Consider the following 21,256-nt stretch of genomic DNA (forward strand, 5'->3'; position numbering starts at 1 on the left):
CCTCCAGATCATTAATAAAGATATTAAACAAAACCGGCCCCAGGACCGACCCTTGGGGCACTCCACTTGAAACCGGCTGCCAACTAGACATGGAGCCATTGATCACTACCCGTTGAGCCCGACGATCTAGCCAGCTTTCTATCCACCTTACAGTCCATTCATCCAGCCCATACTTCTTTAACTTGGTGGCAAGAATACTGTGGGAGACCGTATCAAAAGCTTTGCTAAAGTCAAGAAATAACACATCCACTGCTTTCCCCTCATCCACAGAGCCAGTTATCTCATCATAGAAGGCAATTAGGTTAGTCAGGCACGACTTCCCCTTGGTGAATCCATGCTGACTGTTCCTGATCACTTTCCTCTCCTCTAAATGTTTCATAATTGATTCCTTGAGGACCTGCTCCATAATTTTTCCAGGGACTGAGGTGAGGCTGACTGGCCTGTAGTTCCCCGGATCCTCCTTCTTCCCTTTTTTAAAGATGGGCACTACATTAGCCTTTTTCCAGTCATCTGGGACCTCCCCCGATCGCCATGAGTTTTCAAAAATAATGGCTAATGGCTCTGCAATCTCACCCGCCAACTCCTTTAGCACCCTCGGATGCAGCGCATCCGGCCCCATGGACTTGTGCACGTCCAGTTTTTCTAAATAGTCCCGAACCACTTCTTTCTCCACAGAGGGCTGGTCACCTTCTCCCCATGCTGTACTGCCCAGTGCAGCAATCTGGGAGCTGACCTTGTGCGTGAAGACAGAGGCAAAAAAATCATTGAGTACGTTAGCTTTTTCCACATCGTCGGTCACTAGGTTGCCTCCCTCATTCAGTAAGGGGCCCACACTTTCCTTGATTTTCTTCTTGTTGCTAACATACCTGAAGAAACCTTTCTTGTTACTCTTAACATCTCTTGCTAACTGCAACTCCAAGTGTGATTTGGCCTTCCTGATTTCACTCCTGCACGCCTGAGCAATATTTTTATACTCCTCCCTGGTCATTTGTCCAATCTTCCACTTCTTATAAGCCTCTTTTTTGCATTTAAGATCAGCAAGGATTTCACTGTTTAGCCAAGCTGGTCGCCTGCCATATTTACTATTCTTTCTACACATCGGGATGGTTTGTTCCTGCAACCTCAATAAGGATTCTTTAAAATACAGCCAGCTCTCCTGGACCCCTTTGCCCTTCATGTTATTCTCCCAGGGGATCCTGCCCATCTGTTCCCTGAGGGAGTCAAAGTCTGCTTTTCTGAAGTCCAGGGTCCATATTCTGCTGCTCTCCTTTCTTCCTTGTGTCAGGATCCTGAACTCGACCATCTCATGGTCACTGCCTCCCAGGTTCCCATCCACTTTTGCTTCCCCTACTAGTTCTTCCCTGTTTGTGAGCAGCAGGTCAAGAAAAGCTTTGCCCCTAGTTGGTTCCTCCAGCACTTGCACCAGGAAATTGTCCCCTACGCTTTCCAAAAATTTCCTGGATTGCCTGTGCACCGCTGTATTGCTCTCCCAGCAGATATCAGGGTGATTAAAGTCTCCCATGAGAACCAGGGCCTGTGATCTAGCAACTTCTGCTAGTTGCCAGAAGAAAGCCTCGTCCACCTCATCCCCCTGGTCTGGTGGTCTATAGCAGACTCCAACCACGACATCACCCTTGTTGCTCACACTTCTCAACTTTATCCAGAGACTCTCAGGTTTTTCTGCAGTATCATACCGGAGCTCTGAGCAGTCATACTCCTCTCTTACATACAACGCAACTCCCCCACCTTTTCTGCCCTGCCTGTCCTTCCTGAACAGTTTATATCCATCCATGACAGTACTCCAGTCATGTGAGTTATCCCACCAAGTTTCTGTTATTCCAATCACATCATAGTTCCCTGACTGTGCCAGGACTTCCAGTTCTCCCTGCTTGTTTCCCAGGCTTCTTGCATTTGTGTATAGGCACTTAAGATAACTCAATGATCGTCCCTCTTTCTCAGCATGAGACAGGAGTCCTCCCCTCTTGCGCTCTCCTGCTTGTGCTTCCTCCCAGGATCCCATTTCCCCACTTACCTCAGGGCTTTGGTCTCCTTCCCCCGGTGAACCTAGTTTAAAGCCCTCCTCACTAGGTTAGCCAGCCTGCTGGCGAAGATGCTCTTCCCTTTCTTCGTTAGGTGGAGCCCGTCTCTGCCTAGCACTCCTTCTTCTTGGAACACCATCCCATGGTCGAAGAATCCAAAGCCTTCTCTCCGACACCACCTGCGTAGCCATTCGTTGACTTCCACGATTCGACGGTCTCTACCCCGGCCTTTTCCTTGCACAGGGAGGATGGACGAGAACACCACTTGCGCCTCAAACTCCTTTATCCTTCTTCCCAGAGCCACGTAGTCTGCAGTGATCCGCTCAAGGTCATTCTTGGCAGTATCATTGGTGCCCACGTGGAGAAGCAGGAAGGGGTAGCGATCCGAGGGCTTGATGAGTCTCGGCAGTCTCTCCGTCACATCGTGTATCCTAGCTCCTGGCAAGCAGCAGACCTCTCGGTTTTCCCGGTCAGGGCGGCAGATAGATGACTCAGTCCCCCTGAGGAGGGAGTCCCCGACCACCACCACCCTCCTCCTCCTCTTGGGAGTGGTGGTCGTGGAACCCCCATCCCTAGGACAGTGCATCTTTTGCCTTCCAATCGGTGGAGTCTCCTTCTGCTCCCTTCCCTCAGATGGGCCATCTAGTCCACTCTCCGCATTAGCACCTGTAGAGAGAACATGGAAACGATTGCTCACCTGTATCTCCATTGCTGGTGCATGGACGCTCCTCTTTCTCCTTCTGGAGGTCACATGCTGCCAAACCTCCTCACAATCCTTCTGTCCCTGCTGCGCCTGCTCTGAATCTTCAGAACATTGTGGCCGTAGAAGCATCTCCTGACGTCTGTCCAGGAAATCTTCATTTTCCCTTATGCAACGCAGAGTCGATACTTGTTTCTCCAGCCCTCGAACCTTCTCCTCCAATATGGAGACCAGCTTGCACTTTGTACAGACAAAGTCGCTTCTGTCCTGCGGAAGAAAGACAAACATGGCACAACCTGTGCAGGTTACAACAGCTGATCGCTCACCTTCCATATCACCGTCCTCTTAGGAGCTTCCTCAACTGTTGCAGGAACTACTCGGAGAAACCTGCAGATGAAAGCCTCAGTGTGCTCTCCCCACGCGAACTCCCAGGCAAACTCCCGCTGTTAGCCTCTGCTGTTTGCCGCTCAGCTGGTTCGCTGCTGACTGCCCTTATATACCAGTCAGGCCCACTCAAGGCCCAGCTGGAACAAAGCACTCCCAATTCACACTTTTCAAACAAACAAGCAAGCAATCAAGCACACGGTCAAACTGACCAACTGTCCCAGCAGCAGACACTCAGATACTCACCAACACAGCCCCCCTAATGCAGCACTTAGCGTACCTCCTCTCGGACAGCTCCCAGGCAAACTCCCGCTGTTAGCACATTTGCTAACAAGAGTCTATTTTAAGTGAAGCCCCTGCCCCTAAAATTCCTACTGAAATGTGAGATCTCCGCACCCTGGATCCAGTAGCCTCCACTTTGCAAATATGTTACAGTGGAAGCACTTCAACTTTCTGAAGTATTAACTGGAGCAACATAATAAATAAACAATGGAAAACAAAGCAATGATGTAGGCTAGCACTAATGGATATTGTAGGTGCTAACTTAAAAACACAGCAGTGGGAAAATACAGCTTTATATAGCTTGATAATGCAAGGTTTTTTGCTTTTTAATCACTGGCTGTATTTTGAAAGTGCAAGGTTTAGGGTGGGTTCTGCAACCCTTTGTTGAACAATACTTGTGGTGTTAGGTTTTGTCCATTGTCCCTACATTTATAATATTAAAGTTTAGGTTGTAGGGGAAATTCCCTATTCTGTTACATTTGTTGCATATACTTGTATCGAAATATGAGCTGTCTTGCACACAGGTGTTCTCAGCCTGATTCTGCTCTCAGTTGTTAATCAGGAGTAACCGCACTGAAGCCAGGGGAGTTACACCAGTATAAAACTGGTGCAACTGAGAATGGAAGCATATCTCCAGTCTTCTTGGTCCATATGTGAAGATCAAATTTTTCTCATCCCAGTCTAGCCTCCACCAAAATCATATTGCTGAATTTGTGTCATCAGCGTGTGATAGTATGATGGAGATGTATCCCAAAAAGCTTTGATGAAAGTTTGTCTCACAACACATAACCCGTTCAGGCTCCTTTCTAGGAGCGGGAGGGTCTCCAAAACAAACTTAAAAAGGGAAATTCGCCGATCACTCACAGATGTCCCAAAAGTGCGTCCCAGGGTGTGGCTCTTACCTCAGAGCTTGGGTGAGCAAAAAGGGTTCCTTCACAGAGGCTGTCTTATCAGCTTCCAGCTGGCCTGCCTACACAGACTCCCTTTTGGCTTCTCAGTCCCCTCCACCTTTTCTTTGTCTTCCCCTGGAACTGCTTCAGCTCTTTGATAAAGAATCAGCTGCTTAAGGTTCCTTCTCTGTGCAGGTATCTCTGGTTGGCTCATTTAACAAGCCTGCTTCAGGCGTCAAGCCTCCTACAGGCCTCCTCCTTCACTCTCTCTCACTCAGAAGTCAAGGGAGTCTCTACCATAGTCGGCCAAGGCAGTAGCAAAAAGGCCTGGCTCACCCAGGCAATTACCCCTGGGGCCACAATCTCTTGTTGACTCTGGCAGCGTGGAAAGAACCTGCTAAGTGAACGCTGATGCATGTCAACACAAACAGCGTACTCTGCGCTCCTCCTCTCCTCTTCCGTGGAGGAACTCATGGTGCCTAAAGAAAATGAGAACGGTGGCCCAAAAATCCTAAAACAGCCAGCAAAAAAGACAGTAAAACTGCCCAAAATGGGAGTAGCTGGGATTTGCTTCCTCTTTCCAGGGAAGCAAGAGGAACACTGGGAAGAGGAAAGGGGGAGGAGCTCAGGTAGCTGAGTGACATTAAAATAACTATTTCCCATTGGCTGCTGTCCTATCTAATCTGCATAGGAGGAGGAGGCCCACCCCACCAACCCCAGTCCTGTGCTATTGGAACCAGGACACACATTAGTTTTTCAGAATAGCAGCCGTGTTAGTCTGTATCCGCAAAAAGAACAGGAGTACTTGTGGCACCTTAGAGACTAATAAATTGTTAGTTTTTCTTTCATTTTTAAAGTTTTTCATTTCTACTTTGGTAAGTTATTTAAGAATTTTCCAACCAATATCGGCTTCTCTCCAGCGCGGACTGTTTTTATCTCTTTACAGTCGATCCCACAACAAAAACTTAATGCAGAATTTCTGACAACACTATTACTTTCATTAATTTTAACCTTTAAAACAGCACTACCTAAAAGTACTGGGGAACTTTTAGTTCTCACCAACAAGGTCTACATGGACCAATTAATGTGCATAATAAATAAGAAATAATCATTAGTAATAAATTATAATAATTATAGTACTAAATAAATGGTAATGTTACTTGCATACTTCCTTGACCTGTATTTATTGACATGAACCAGGCACATCTTGGAGAAATTTTGGAACCTTTACTTCTTCTGTTCTCCTGTCTTCCTTTTACATTTGAGGTGGCCATGTTCTTCTTGGAGATTTTCCGAGGTTTGTGATATTAGAGGCACATGTATGTTATCGAGCAGACATTCACTTTGCTAGTTCATTTCTGCTTGGTTCATATACAGCTTAAGAATGGTAGTAAGTTGAGGAAAGGTTTCTTACATAAATGCAGCGTAAATTGCTTAAGGTTCTAAATTCCTCTACCACAAGCAGTAGAGTGGAGGATATATTGTTTTCCTATTGCAGAAACTATGCTGAGACATCAAATGTTAGTTTTCCCTGTTCCATAGAGAGCATCTGAAATGATAAAAAGTTGGTGATGCCTTCATTTTAAATGTGCAAATAGCTGATTTTTTTCATCTTTGTTTGTTTGTTTTGTTTTGCTGGCTAAACTAAAAACTAAAAAATAGTTTGGGGCCTAACCAAGTAGTTTGTTCAAACTGAAACAAAATGTTTTGTTGTGGTTTTGAGTTTCATTTAAAAAATGGCAAAAGGGAATGTTTTGACTGTTGGGGAATTTTTTTTCTGATCAGCAAATTTGACACACATTCACATAATTTTTCAGTTGACCTGAATCTGCATTGTTTTGGCAAAATAAATTTAATCCAAAAAATGTTGCCCAGCTCGAATTATAATGACAAAGATTTCTAACTCAAACAAGGCAAATACTCCTTTCTTTGTTTGACTAGCCCTCACTCAGCAAAACATCCTAGATCTGACCGTCCTTGATGGGGTCGTATTTCCACAGGGATTAACTGATATTGAACAATTTCTTTATGTACTCAATTAAAGCACAGACACCTTTTTTCTTCCAGCCTTATGTTTTCTCTCCCTACCTACTTGTCATTCACCAACTGTTTATTCTGGAAATTGCTTAGAAAATACCATTCTCCATTCCTGTGTCTTTATTACAATACCTCAAGGCAGCAATACAGCAAGAAATCTTGCTCTTCCCCTGGCTAAGATTCTTCTATAAGATTCAAATTTTATAGTGAACCTGCTTTTTTTCCAGCAGTGTTACAGTCTCTGTAAGTGTGAGAATTGCTGAGTAGGTGTAATTCAGAGTAGAATTTAGTGTGTTATTTTTATCTTTAACAAAAGGAAAGATCCAAAGTGTGGTCACTTTACTCTCAGTATGACAGTATATTCTCCATTATAATATCAAGTCTCATTTTAAATGATTCAAGCAATGGAGCATCAACATCCGTTGCACTACTGTTCCACGGTTTAATAGATTTCACTGTTGTGAAACTTTTTCACATATTCCATCCTAAATTTTCCATTGCTTATTCTGGTCTCATTCGTCTTAGCTGTTTTTGCTTTTGGCCACCTTAAACAATTCCTCTCCATCCTTGTGGTTTATGCTTCAGATCCTTGCTGACAGTTATTACGTTCCTCCTTAGTCACTGTTTACACAGGTTATATGTATTGAGCTCTCTCATTTTTCTTATTTCTCTAGGGAGATAATGTCATCTAGTGGTTAGAGCACAAGACACAGAATCAGGAGACCTAAGATCTTTTTCCAGGTCATATAATCTTGTTATAGCTCCATTGCTGTCATGAAATGGAAATAATAATGCTTATGTTTCTGTTTAAAGTGTTTTACGATGCTTGCATAGAAAGTGTTATCCTGGGCGCCACAGTTCAGGAAAGATGTGGACAAATTGGAGAAAGAAGAGCAACAAAAATGATTAAAGATCTAGAAAACATGACCTATGAGTGAAGATTGAAAAACTTGGGTTTGTTTAGTCTGGGTAAGAGAAGATTGAGAGGGGACATGATAACAGTTTTCAAGTACATAAAAGGTTGTTGAGAAAAATTGTTCTTCTTAACCTCTGAGGATAGGACAAGAAGCAATGGGCAGTTTAGGTTGGACATTAAGAAAAACTTCCTAACTGTCGGAGTGGTTAAGCACTGGAATAAATTGCCTAGGGAGGTTGTGGAATCTCCATCATTGGGGATTTTTACAGCAGGTTGGACAAACACCTGTGAGGGATTGTCTAGATAATACTTAATCCTGCCATGAGTGCAGAGGACTGGACTAGATGACCTCTCGAGGTCCCTTCCAGTTCTATGATTCTATGAAAGTATTATTAATAATTTCTGTCGCTGTTCTCTAAATTATCTCCAGTTTACAGACACCTTTGTGATAGTGAGGAGTCCAGACTCGGCACTGACATATAGACCCTGATCCTTCCAACACTCTAGCACATGCTTACCTCTAAGCTCATGTGTCTAATGGAACTACTCTCGTGATTAAGGTTATGCATGTGCATTAGTGTTGGTATGATCGAGGACATGTATTGTCACTTCCTTGGTCTGTGATTTGGTATCGGTATCCTCTGCAGCCCTAAATCCACATTGGCACCACCTGTTTAAGGCTCCACAGGTATTTGAGGTGTGATGAGGTAGGGAGCTGTGGTGGTGGTTTGATGGGGCATGCCTCCATCCCAGTCAAGACGGCTAACAAGCTCCTCTGGAGCAAGCCTGCTCCACTTGGAGAAAGCAACGAGTCTCAGAAAGGGCAGCAGTCAGGAGAAAAGCTGCTTTGCTTTACAACAGGGTTGCTGGGAGGAAGACAGCATGTAAACTTCCGCCACCCACAAGGACTTACCAGACCAGATACAAGCCGATCGCTCCAGGGAGGAGTTGAAGATAAACCCTGGCCCGAGGTTTAGCCATACCTAACTGCTATAAACAAGCCAGACCTCCATGGATTCTCTTAAAGGAAAACTCAGACTGAATGTCCTTAATAGGAAGGTCCCTGTACCTGGAAATCCGGAAAGACTGAAGTAAGATTCCCAAAGGAGAAAAAACTGTGGAAGAGAAGAAACATTGCAAACACCCAAGCGGGGCCAAGGAAAGCCCCACCCTGTCCCAGGGTGGGAGAGGGGTGTTAACTCTGCAAGAAACTGTAACAGAATACCATTAACTCTGCATTTATGTCACGAAGGGCCTGATCCAAGTCACTGGGCATCTTTCCATTGACTTTGATGTGTTTGGGATCAGGTCTGTACTCACTGGGTAGTAACGTGCAGCCATAGAAATGCAGCCAATAACAGCACAGCTCCATGAGACCTGAACTAGGCAGGTCCTTGTGCTGACCAGACCGTCCAGCCCTCTGATTGTCTGATGATTCGCTGGGCTTGAAACCTGAGGAAGGTTTCCTTACTCGTTTTGATCCAGCTGTGTAGTCAGATTACCATGGTCAAGCTGTGGATGGGCTTGCTGTTTTCCCTTTTACCCTTCTTACGGTTGTTGTCATGAGGAAAGAATGATGATGGTGCTATTTTGTATTCTCACTATGCTCCTTGTCGCGGAAATAGATTCATTTGGTGTGATGATCGTTGGTGGTTATGAGACCAAGACATCAGAATTTAAATCTGTTACACACTTAACACGCTTTTGTTCACTGGCCACATCCTCCTCTCTGATCAAAGCCAAATCCTGAAGTCCAGGCTCAGACTTAAAATAACTACTTTATGCAGGGAGAGCAAGCGAGCACATTTTCACCTGATAATCTTAAAGGCCTTTATAAAGACCAGGTGCTATTTCCTTTTCATGGGTCAGGTTGCTCGAGGCATAGAACTTGTGACTTTTGCTATGATCACAGAGTTAGACAGTCTCACAGAGTTAGGAATAGAGCCCAGATCTTCCACGTCCTAGCCACATACCGAGTCCGCTAGCTCCTATAGTTAGAGATATTGTACAGGAAACTTTGGAGAGGCCAATTAAAACACATCTTCTTCCATCATGGAACCTGGCCTTGTTAGGAGACATCATTCTTATCTCGCTGTATCCTGGGTTCTTCAAAGGCAGAGAAGTCAGTATTTATTTATGTTTATCTACAAGGAATAACTATGTAGTGTACTGAGGGAACAGCCTGAAGCTGTTGGATTACTACAATTCATCAAACAGACCTGTAGAGGAAAACTAGACAAATAAAATCAGAAAAAAAAGGGGGGGGGACGTTGAGAGGAAATGTTATGGCTTGGCCCAGTGGATCAGCGTGTGTCAGATACAGAGTAAGCCAAAGCCTAGTGGTTTATAGCTCAAATTCTGCCGCTCTGTAAGTAGGCACAGCTTCACTGAAGTCAATGGTATAGATCCCAGTTGTGCCCAGGCTGAGGTTGGCCCCATAGTTTCAAAGGAGTGTTCACATTGCATTAGTCCTGACACCCTGGGAAATAAAAATTAATGAAATAATTACAAAACAAAACTGTAACTCACACTTGCTAAGGGGGTTGGTTAGTCTGAGTTCATATATACATACTGGAATCATACTGACAAAAGAGAATTGATCAGTTCCTTTTGATTGGTTTGTGTCCATAGCCTGCTGCTCCTCAGATTCTTGGTATATTTATTCCCCCAGCAGTGGAGTTTTTTTTTCTCTGTCCTTATTCAGGCAAATTCCCAGTCAGTGCAAAGAATTGAATGCAAACTGAATTAGGACCTCAGGATTTGGCTCTAGGGGAACCGGAGGGAATGGGAACAATTAGAAAGTCAATGAACAAACCAAATGAAATGGCAAAGTAGTACTATTTAGGACATTTTTTGCGTGGGCCACATATGGGGAATTTTGATGCTTGGCTCTCATTGCAGTGAATGGAATGAGATCAAAAGTGTGGCAGATCAGTCTCTCTGTACGAGACTGTACAGTTGATGTCATGTGTTTAGATCCCTACACACAATTCTGAGAGGTTAAGGGTAATAATAATAAAACATTACAGTAAATGGTATAAATCTAGGCCATATTCATAACTAGTCTAATGTGATTATAACGTGGCCTTTCTCATATGCCCTATTCTAGATATGCATTGAATGTATGTCCCGAGGGGACTGTGCTTAGAATTAATGTGTGATTCCCCCGAATCTGTGCTTTCCCAGGACAGATATCAGTGGATGGATTTATGCGATACCTGAGTGGAGAGGAGAATGGCGTTGTTCCACCTGAGAAACTGGATTTGAATGAAGATATGTCTCAGCCATTGTCTCACTATTTGATCAATTCTTCACACAACACCTACCTCACAGGTATAGTACGGGAAAGATCTGATTTCTTATTTTGCAACATTAATAGTGTATTTGCAGTCATACTGGATGGATGCACTAACCGCCCATGTGTAAATGATCCCACACGCTTACTGTTTCTGAAAAGTAGGGACAACACAGCCAGTGATTTTTATCCTGCTTCACAGAGATGTTACCTCCTTATTCTTATTAATATTGAACATCCATTGGAAGTTATATAGTTCAGTCAATGCCTGATCCAAAAGGCCTAGTGAAGTCATTGAAAGATCCCCATGAACTTAAACAGGCTCCGGGGCAGACGTTTAATTTGGAAAAGAAATGGTTCATTGTCTAGCGTCCAAGACAATATTTCATTACAATTAGTGATAGGTGAACCAATCTGGTAAAATCCTCATAGTAAGAACCTCCCTGCACCTACTTCATTTTCCCCCCTCTAATTGAAACTAATTGAACCTGAAGCTTTTGTGAGATCAACCTTCAAAATAGATTTGCTTTGGTTTGAGAGATTAGAGAGGTCCAGAATGGCCCATGAGTCCCCTGCCCTTCTGCCCCTTTCTTCTTAAGGAGGAGAGATCTGGGCTGCTAACTGCCTTCAGCATCTAGGCTTTTTGATGGTGCAACCCAATTCTCAGAAATGCTGAGCTCCTAGAAGCTCCCATGACATAATTAAATTAAGGGCTTAATCTGTATTATTTATGCACTAAAGTCAATGGGGCTTTAAAACACTCAAGACTGCAAGAGCAGATCATTACCCTGATAATGCTACATAAAGATTTAGGAGCCTAACTTTTGTCTCTCCTTTTTTATAATCTTGGCCGTAGGGTTTATCTCCAGGGAAAGAATTGTGAATTCACAATTGTAAAATGTTTTTATTCTATATTATATACAGATTGAGCATTTTTAAGCACACTTGCCTAAGGGAATTTTGTTTGTTACATCTGATTTTATGTTAGCATCGTCTTGTGTTATATTAAACAAGGAAGTAGTAAAAATCTGGCTCGTATAATTGATTTATGGTCTTTTTAATGTTAGTGATTGAGCAGACGTGCCTTAGTTCTGCAAAATGCCAGGGAGCACTGATTCAAACACAACAATTCCATGTAGTAGCCCAATCTAAACAGGGCAAGTGGTTGTTAATTTGGATCTGTTATAGTACTTCCTGCAGCACTTACTACCGCTATGGTATAATTAATGAACTGTCAGTATTTCCATTAGACCCCCATATTGCAGAGTTTTATACCTTGGCTGTAAATTGTGTTTTAGCCTAAAACTTGTCATGCTCTGCTCAGCTTTGTTTCTGCAAATTGGATAAAAAAAACCATCAGCCCGGCTCCTTCAAAGTTATGATTCTAATATACAGAAATGTCTGATCTTTAGAAGAATTCAAGCATGCTCAATACAAAAGCAGCTTTGTTTTTATGGTGATATTTTGCAGGCCCATTGTCTGTAATGTGGTCTGGGCCCTACTGATATACAGAAGAATCTATTTAGTTAGAATGTGGCAGTGTTACAAAGAATTCCTGATCCATGGAAACTGTCACTTCAATAGTAAGACTAGAGCCCACTTCTTCGGATGCATCGAAAGCTTATGCTCTAATAAATTTGTTAGTCTCTAAGGTGCCACAAGTACTCCTGTTCTTTTTGTGGATACAGACTAATACGGCTGCTACAGTGAAACCTAACACCTAACAGAAGCCAGGAAATACAGAATCAAGGATGAAACTTTGGCAGAAATCCAAATTTCTGCTTAGATATTGTAAATGTCTCAGGACAGTAAATAATCTTACAGTACACACCTTAATATCACAGCACGAAGGAGTGAGTTACCAATTGTGTTTCAGCCTTGCCTTGCCTTTTATGAGTTTGTCAGACCAAATTCGAAAAGAATTCCTACCAAATTGCACCAGCAGGTTACTTGACGTGCATTTTGGGATAGTTTCAGAAGCTACTATTGGAAATTATAGAATTGTAGGACAGGAAGGGACCTCAAGAGGTCTTCTAGTCCAGACTCCAGCGCTCAAAGCAGAACTCAGTATTATAGACCATCCCTGACAAGTGTTTGTCTAACTTGCTCTCACAAATCTCCAATGATGGAGATTCCACAACCTCTCTAGGCAATTTATTCCAGTGCTTAACCACCCCGACAGTTAGGAAGTTTTCCCTAATATCCAACCTAAACTGCCCTTGCTGCAATTTAAGCCCATTGCTTCTTGTTCTATCCTCAGAGGTTAAAGAGAACAATTTTTCTCCCTCCTCCTTGTAACAACCTTTTATGTACTTGAAAACTGTTATCGTGTCCCCTCTCAGTCTTCTCTTCTCCAGACTAAACAAACCCAATTTTTTCGATCTTCCCTCAGAGCTCATGTTTTCTAGACCTTTTCTAGACCTTTAATCATTTTTGTTGCTCTTCTCTGGACTCTCTCCAATTTGTCCATATCCAGTGGCACCCAGAACTAGACACAATACTGCAGTTGAGGCCTAATCAGTGTGGAATAAAGCAGAAGTATTCCTTCTCGTGTCTTGCTTAAAACACTCCTGCTGCTAAAATATAATGTTTGCTTTTTTGCAGCAATGTTACACTATTGACTCAAATGTAGTCCTCAGTGCTATTTAACATATCATTTGTGGATCAGTATAATTAAAATACTGTTACGGAACAAACGAAAAAAAAGTTGTCATAATTTGAACCAGAAAAAATACAATATCATGCTGAGTGCTTTAACTTTTGTGATACGAAATGTATGCCCCATTTCTTTGTGGGTTCGTTGTGCTCAGTAAATCTGAGACAACTGGCCTGGAATGGGACTTAATAATTAGATTTTATAGCTTCATTACAAAAGCTGACAGCCATAAATTTTATTTTCACGCTAGACCCGATACAGTCGTGTTGCTGTTTGCATTCGTTCAGAAAACACTTTGTTCAGTTTAACATGTAAACAAATGCTACTGGATTGTTATCTTATTTGTTGAATGTTGAAGGGGTTAAAGGCTTGGGAAGTTGGGAACAAAAGCTTCAGGAACATCTGTGTACTCATTTGAGCAGTGCAAATGGCAATAGCAACCAATCATGTAATCATTATTAAGGAAGTAGGGAAACCATTCAGCCTAGCAATCCATCTTTATTATGGTTACAGTTATTGCCCTACTAATTATCAATCCTTTTGTTAGTTTTTAAGCTAAGAAAAAGGCATCCCCAAAGAAACACTGTTACAACACGAAGAGAAACATGTGCACAGTCTGACTTTATTTTTAATTGTAATGACCATTTTTCTAGCCTTTAGTAGAAACACTTGGCAGTACATCAAGTCCTGATTGTTTATTTAGAAGCGCTATTGCTTTCTCCCCCACCCCGTTAAGGAAATGCAACAGTTAAGAACAAAGGTAAAATCTATCAGGAAAGAAGTAATTTCTGTTAATTCGAACCTGGTTTAAAGAAATCTCCTCTTTGGGGGAAAAATATTTCTCTCACCACTGATCTTTTTTTAAAAAATATCCTTCAGACATTAATTGCCAGTCCTGTTTTGTGACTGATTTCTTTCCAGAGTTGCCTGAGGTTATTGCTGTTGTCACAATGGGGAGTGACACTGCTGCAGCTTTCCTTGCAGCACTGGACGCCAAGCAATAATGATTGTTATCTATCACAATCGTTTTCACACACTTATTTAACCTTTAAAATGTATTTTGCCATCTGCCTTGTTGCCTTTTAAGAGGAAAGACAAATGCAGGATGCAGAGCTCATCAGTTTTGGGTTGAGTGTGTGTGTATAGACTGCAAAGTCTACCCAACTAACTCCCAACCCTGCTTCACCTCCTTCACCTGTGCTCCTAGGCCACTGAGCATCTGGGTTACCTAGGGAGATGGTGGAATCTCCGTCCTTAGAGGTTTTTAAGGCCCGGCTTGACAAAGTCCTGGCTGGGATGATTTAGTCGGGGTTGGTCCTGCTTTGAGCAGTGGGTTGGACTAGATGACCTCCTGAGGTCTCTTCCAACCCTAATATTCTATGATTCTATGATCTCCCATGAAGAATGCAAGGCAGTATTCCTTGGATACAAGTTCATTCTCTTGTTCTTTATTGCAACAATATTCCTTGCCTGCACCACCCATCTGCTTTTCTGCTTCAAATCCTGAGTCCACAACCTGCATTGCTTATTTTCAACCTTCAACACTTCCCTAAATCCTTCCCACCCCACCCCTGAGCCCACCTTCCTCCTTGCACAGGATCTTGCCAACTTTTCCAAGCAGAATAGATCTTCCCAGCTTGTGGGTTACCAGGGGGTTCAGGGGTGGGAAGGAAATTACAGGTGGGCAAAAAAAACAAACAAAAAAACAACAACAAAAACCTAACACCATGATGCTCCATTTTCACAATTTCAAGAGACAACAATGTGCTGTTGAGGAAGAGGAGGATCAGACGGGACAGTGGCTATTCTGAGATTGCTGTGTTATGTAGCAGCACTAAGCTAATTTTCCTCTCCAGTCACCATCTTACCTACTGCCGCTGAACACTTGTTGAGCTTCTGGGACCAGGCAATAGGGTAGCAGGGGCCACTCTACAGCAGGCTTGGCCCCCGCCTATCGCTGTGTGACATTCCCCTGGTGTTATCTGGCCCGGTGATCTGCTAGGTTACTCCAATCCTCAACTCTGCGAGCCAACCTTACCCTGCTCTGCTGTGAGAATCCCCACTCCTGGGCTGTTCACGCACAGCCTCTGGCATGTAAGTTGCTCCTTGGATTGTGCAACCAAATGACACTAGCCAATATCTCTGATCCCAGACACAACCCTAGGAACCACCGTATTACAGTGTCCAGTTATGCCCACTGGATGCTACAAGCTTATATGAGTTCATCAATGTAACAAAGAAATTGATATTTACCAGGCTTGTTATCCCAAGGGGAGTCTCTGACATGCTTTGTGGAGGTGCTTCTTTGCCTTCCCCGTTTCCAAAGCCCCCAATGGGAAGACCACAAAAGCCCATCCAAGTTACCCAGGAGGGGGAAAAAGGACTGGCTCTCAGCGGTTAAGGTTAGCTGGAACATTGAGCTTGGTAACTTCACCTCTTACCAAGAAAGGTACAGGAACCACTCCATCTCCTCCACACAGCATTTATATTGCAACATCCAGAACTGAAATGTCCTAGGTTTGGGCATATCCTTTAGTGCAATGCTCAGAAGCCTGTGGGGCAGAGTGCATCAAAATTAAAGAGTTGTCCTCCAGCTTCTGTTTTAAGGAGGGCAAAGTCCCACTTACATACACTGGTACTGTCCCTTGTTCTGAATGGAGTACCGGGGCAAATACATCCAGGCTGCCAACTTTGAGCCCCATGGCCACATTGTGCTAGTCTCCTGGACTCTTTATCCATGTGCTGTGGCATGTTTCCACACCTCGTCCCTTAAAAATGTACTGGGGAAAACTAACCAGCACACCAACTCATGCACCATAACCAGGAGCGGTGCCAGGGTTTTTGCCGTCCTAGGAGGCAGCGCTCCTCCACAGTAATTGGCGGCAGCTCCTCCTCTGAAGCTGCGTTCTCGGCGGCGGGGGTCCTTCCACTCCGGGTCTTCGGGGCACTTCGGCGGCGGGTCCCGGAGCGAGTGAAGGACCCACCATCGAATTTCCAACGGCGACCCGGAGCGGAAGGACCCCTGCCGCCAAATTTCCACAGAGGGCGGCGAAATGCCGCCCCCCACATCCTGCCGCCCTAGTCGACCGCCTAAGGTCACCTAGTGGAAGCGCCGGCCCTGACCATGATACCCAGCGAGTATAGTCAGACACCTATAGTGAAATCCTGCCCCATTGAAGTCAATGGGATTTTTGCCAGTGACTTTAATGAAGTCAGGATTTCTCCCCTGGATTGCACTGTGCAGTACTTAATTGAACTTCAGGATACCTTCTTCCCCCGCCCCCGAGCCAGTCTGCCTTGCACAGGAAGGATGAATCAGGGCCTCACACCTGACTTGCTCTGATCCCACCTCTAGAGAGGCTAAACCCAAGTGCAGGCTTTTGTCCTACGCCGGGTGACACTTCAGTTGTTTGTTGGTTTAAATCATTGAAATTCAGATTTGAAGTTACGGTTTTGGCAATCCGACAGCTCGGGCATATCAGATCTGATGCTGGATGTTTTACGCGTCAGATATGAAGCTTACTGCTGTGCAAATATATGCACACACGCGTACTAGTGTCACTGAGTGAAAGTTTCTGCAAATCGTGTTGTTTGCAGGCAGAATGGGTAATTGTAAGTGCAGTGGAGACAGTAGGCTAGGTCCCCTGACAGCCAAAACAGCCGTGATGGATGAGTAGTTAACACATTGGATTCAAAATCAGTGGGGTTTCCCCGTGCAGTTTTGAATCTTGCTCACAGTGAGGGGCTGCTTTTGACTGGGTGTCTTTTTCTAAAATACCTGCTCTAGGAATTATTTTGGGGGGGCTCTGTGGCCCGTGCTATACGGGACATCAGACTAGCTGAGCACAACGGTTCCATCTCGCTTTGGAATCTATGAATCCTCAGCTGGTATAAATCGGCATAGTTCAATTGACTTTAATAGTGCAATGCCAGTTTAGACCAGCTGAGGATCTGGTCCTGTGTTTACTGGGAAATTCAGGTTTTATCAATACTATGTTCCTCCTTTTTCAATGCAAGTCAGTAGCAACTAGAATACCATGGTGCTAAAGCAGATATTGCATGTATTGAAAAAGGGAACTTCCAATTTTCAGTATTATATTGTGCGGTAGTAGCATGATACTCAGACTACCCTATTGAAAGTATTACCATAATTGCTTCTATTAGTACATTTTAGAATTCATCTGCGAGAGGGATTATTTGGAATAGGTGCAGAATCAAGTGCCATCCCTTGAATAAATAATATATGTTAATTATTTGGAGTATTGCTTTTATTTCATGTATTAGAAAAATTAGTCATCCAAAGCACTAAACCAATTGATACTGTTTTTGCACATTGGTTGGCAGTCTTGCTGAGGACTGAATGGTCATGGACACTGAACATCCTCTCACCCGTAGCGGTGATCCTTCCAAAGAGAGTTTGAGTCATGTTAGCAGGGCAACGTGGATAAGTGTCATATGGCAAGCAGTGCATGTGATGCTTTAGTTAGAGACTTCCGCGGTCAAGGATTTCACAAGTCCAAAATGTTTTGTGCAAACCAGTAGATGATGGACAATATTCTCCTAAGAAATCCAGTAGCATTCATCAAAATTCAGACTGCTTTGAGGGAAAACAAAGACAACATAAAGGAAAACATAAAGGCCCTGGAGGTTTTTCGCCTTCCTCCGCAGCATGGGGCAGGGATCGCTAGCTGGAGGATTCTCTGCTAATTGAAGTCTCTAAACCACAGGATTTGGGGACTTCAACAGCAGAGTCAAGGGAAAGGGTTGGGACGGCTTTGTGGCCTGCATCATGCGGGAGGTCAGACTAGATGATCATAATGGTCCCTTCTGACCTTAAAGTCTATGAGTCTATGAGAAAACAGCTGTAAAGACATACAGCTTTTCAGTCAACATAGATCAGAGGACCCAAACATTTAGAGCTGAGTTTTCAAAAACAGACACTTAAGATGCAGGCACAAAATGTGCATGCTGCCGCAAACAAATATGTGCTTGTGCAAATTAGGCATTCTGCAGGGGGAATGGATAATTGTGCATCACAGACGGTGTGACTGCATGCACAGTGTATGTTTGCAAGCAAGATTACCTGCGTGTGCATCCATCTGCTTCTGAAAACTTATGGTGCAGAATCAAAGGGGAAAACATTTAAAGAAAACAGAAAGGAGATGTAAAATGCGGGGTGGGGGTGGGGATGGGGGTTATAACAGTGAGGCAGGAAGAAAGAATTGAAGGGAGCCAGGTTCATACAAACACCAAGTGCTTTAAACACATGTAAATGAGAGAAACACTCTCAGACTTCAGTAGCAGAGTTAGGCCAGCATTGAGCACCTTTGAAAATCAGTTCTCTATCCCAGGCACCAACCCTAAATAAGCATTTTCAAAGAGGAGGGCTTTTTATTATTTTTAAAGTGGATTTAAAATAAGATACACGTGTAGAGAAAATAGAAAGTAGACATTTAAATTGAGTGGAGCTGCCCGAGGAGCTGAGCTCCCGACAGAGGAGGACCACACAAATGGTGAATGAGGAGTGCATTCATCGACAGGTACATTATATATCTCTTGGACATACTTATATGACCCCTGTTATCACAGTATCTGAGCACCTCATTGTGTTTAATGTATTTATCTTCACAACAACCCCACGAGGTCAGGAAGTGCTGTCCCCATTTTACAAACGGGAAAATGATGTGTAAAGAGATTAAATGACCTTCCCAAGGTCACACAGGCAGTCGGTAGCACAGCCGGGCATTAAACCCAGTCTGAGGCTGACATCCTGCTCACTGGACCATTCTTCCATTATCTTTAGTCTTCCATCACAGGATATTTGCACTGCCATTACTGGAGCTAAACCTGTTGTAAAGATTGAGGTTTCCAGTGCTGGAAGCCCAGAACTTTTCATAAACACAAAAAATTGATTTAAATGAGAGGGCATTTTTTTCCTCTAAAGTCTCCATATTTGAGAAAAAGCTGTTGGTTGTTTTTTTTTAATTTTACAATACATCAGGATTGCAAACAGGTAATATAATTAATTTTTTAATACAGAGTGCAGCATCACCTCGGGAAATTTAACTAACCAAATAACCGTGGTGATTAGTATGATAAGTATTGATTTGGCAGCTACTGTTGATCCATGAGTGACTGTACAGCTGTTGATTTTTTCTTGCACTACACTGTATTGTGTGTTACGACAAAAAGAGGTCTACTGTCCCAGTGTTGTGGAGCAGCCTTTGTATCTTGTGTTGCTTGTTTAAAGTATAACACATGCTTTAGAACTGAGACTTTAAAAAGAGCTTTTTTTATTCATGTGGAATTCAGGCTAAATTGGGGATCTTAGCAATTACTTTTGAAAACAACGGTAGCAAGGAACTTTTTAAAACCTTGTTTATGAAGTCTTGCCATTATTACAGAAAATCTCACCGATGTCAAAGATGCATGTTTATCAGCCATTTGAAATATGAAAACATTTAAAAGATAGGAGAATAATAATGAGGCACTCTGACTTGTGTGTCTGTCTGTCTGTGCAGGCCTTGATTCGAGTCTCCTGGTGGCTTTGCATTAGGGTAACTCTATTGCCTTCAGTGGAGTTAATCCTGATTTACACCATTGTAAATAAAGACCGATCCTGGGCTATGGCATTGTCTTGTGTTAAGTCATTTTCATTTAGATCTGATGCTCTTAAGACGTCTTTGACAGCTTGCCTGTCACCAGAGGGGGAATGATGTTATTAGCACTCATTATTAGTAGATTCGTTATAATTACCCCAGCAGCCCAGAATGAACCCTCCTGTTTCATGTCTTTGTTATGTTGTTGCAGCTGGACAGCTGGCTGGTAACTCCTCAGTAGAGATGTATCGCCAAGTGCTCTTGTCAGGCTGCCGCTGTGTGGAGCTGGACTGCTGGAAAGGACGAACAGCAGAAGAAGAGCCCGTCATTACACATGGATTCACCATGACAACGGAAATATCCTTCAAGGTATAATGAGGCAACACAGTGTCACTTTATCTGGGGTCGTTCCTTGCATGTAAAATGTGTCCCAACACATGGCAGAGTTAAACACCTTCATACGGCGAAGGTAGAAGGAAAGAGAAATTGAGGGACAAAGAGTTGTTTTCAGATGAGTGTTGAAAACAGGTGGAGAGTCGCTGAAACGGAGAGATAGAGGGAGGATGTTCCCATAGTCCAGAGCTGGAAGAAGAAGATCATGAGTGGAGAGATGCCACATTCGGACAGAAAAGAGACCAGTGCTAGATGATAGAGCAGACAGACACGTATGGAGTCCATGGCAGGTTTTATAAACAAGGAGGGCAAGTGTGAACTGAATCTCAAGGTGAATGGGGAGCCAGTGGAGTTGTCTGAGGATAGAGGGGATATGGTCACATTTCTTAGGACAGGTGACAAGACTAGCAGGGGGGATCCTGCATAGGCTGGAGTCTGAAGAGCTGGCACTGAAGCCATGACAAAATGAGTCCAAGCAAGAGAAGAAGGCCTGAATGAGGATTTTGACAGAAAAGGAGGCAAAACTCCAATTCTCCCTCTCTTCTCTGTCTGGCAGGGACTCTTAACTCCCTGCTAAGTTTACTGTCATGTGTTTTATGTCCTTTTCTTCGCCTGCAGCTTTACTCGTTCCTTTCCCCCTGCAGGTCTGACTATTAGCACCAAAGTTGCAGAAAGGCCTGCAGGGAGAACTTCTGTATAGCATCCCCTGAGGGAGAAAGGAGGCAGGAGTGCATACAGCGTGGCAGAGGACCTCTTCCCCTCCAGGCATTCAAAAGCTGCCAACACCCTGGCACTTTCAGTGACACTTGAGATGTTATTCCCATGATTCCCCTGAACAGTCTGGTACCCACAGCTTGGGAATCAGTGGGTTAGTGGGGAAAGCAGGAAACAAAAATGCTGAAGCTTAGAACTTCAGAGCAAGATAGTAAGTGTAGATAAAGGAATAACGAAACTGTAAATTCCAAGAACTAGCGTGACAACGGACTGCCCATCCAGGTAGTGAGACATTAACAGTGTCAGTGGGACCTGAGCATTTGTCATAATCGATTAAAAAGTTAGCAGTAA

At 43.5% G+C, this 21,256-nt stretch overlaps 1 protein-coding gene across 1 annotated transcript in view; it reads left to right on the forward strand.

Moving 5' to 3' along the window:
* PLCB1 (phospholipase C beta 1) overlaps positions 1 to 21,256 on the forward strand; it is a gene marked incomplete in the record, with an annotated part of 630,990 nt that overhangs the window by 433,169 nt on the left and 176,565 nt on the right. Inside the window, 2 exon segments of the mRNA XM_034764106.1 lie at positions 10,435 to 10,581; positions 20,010 to 20,167. Coding sequence (XP_034619997.1) covers positions 10,435 to 10,581; positions 20,010 to 20,167 — 305 coding nt within the window.

Source organism: Trachemys scripta, chromosome 3 (assembly GCF_013100865.1).
Source record: "Trachemys scripta elegans isolate TJP31775 chromosome 3, CAS_Tse_1.0, whole genome shotgun sequence".
Classification (NCBI taxonomy): domain Eukaryota; kingdom Metazoa; phylum Chordata; order Testudines; family Emydidae; genus Trachemys; species Trachemys scripta.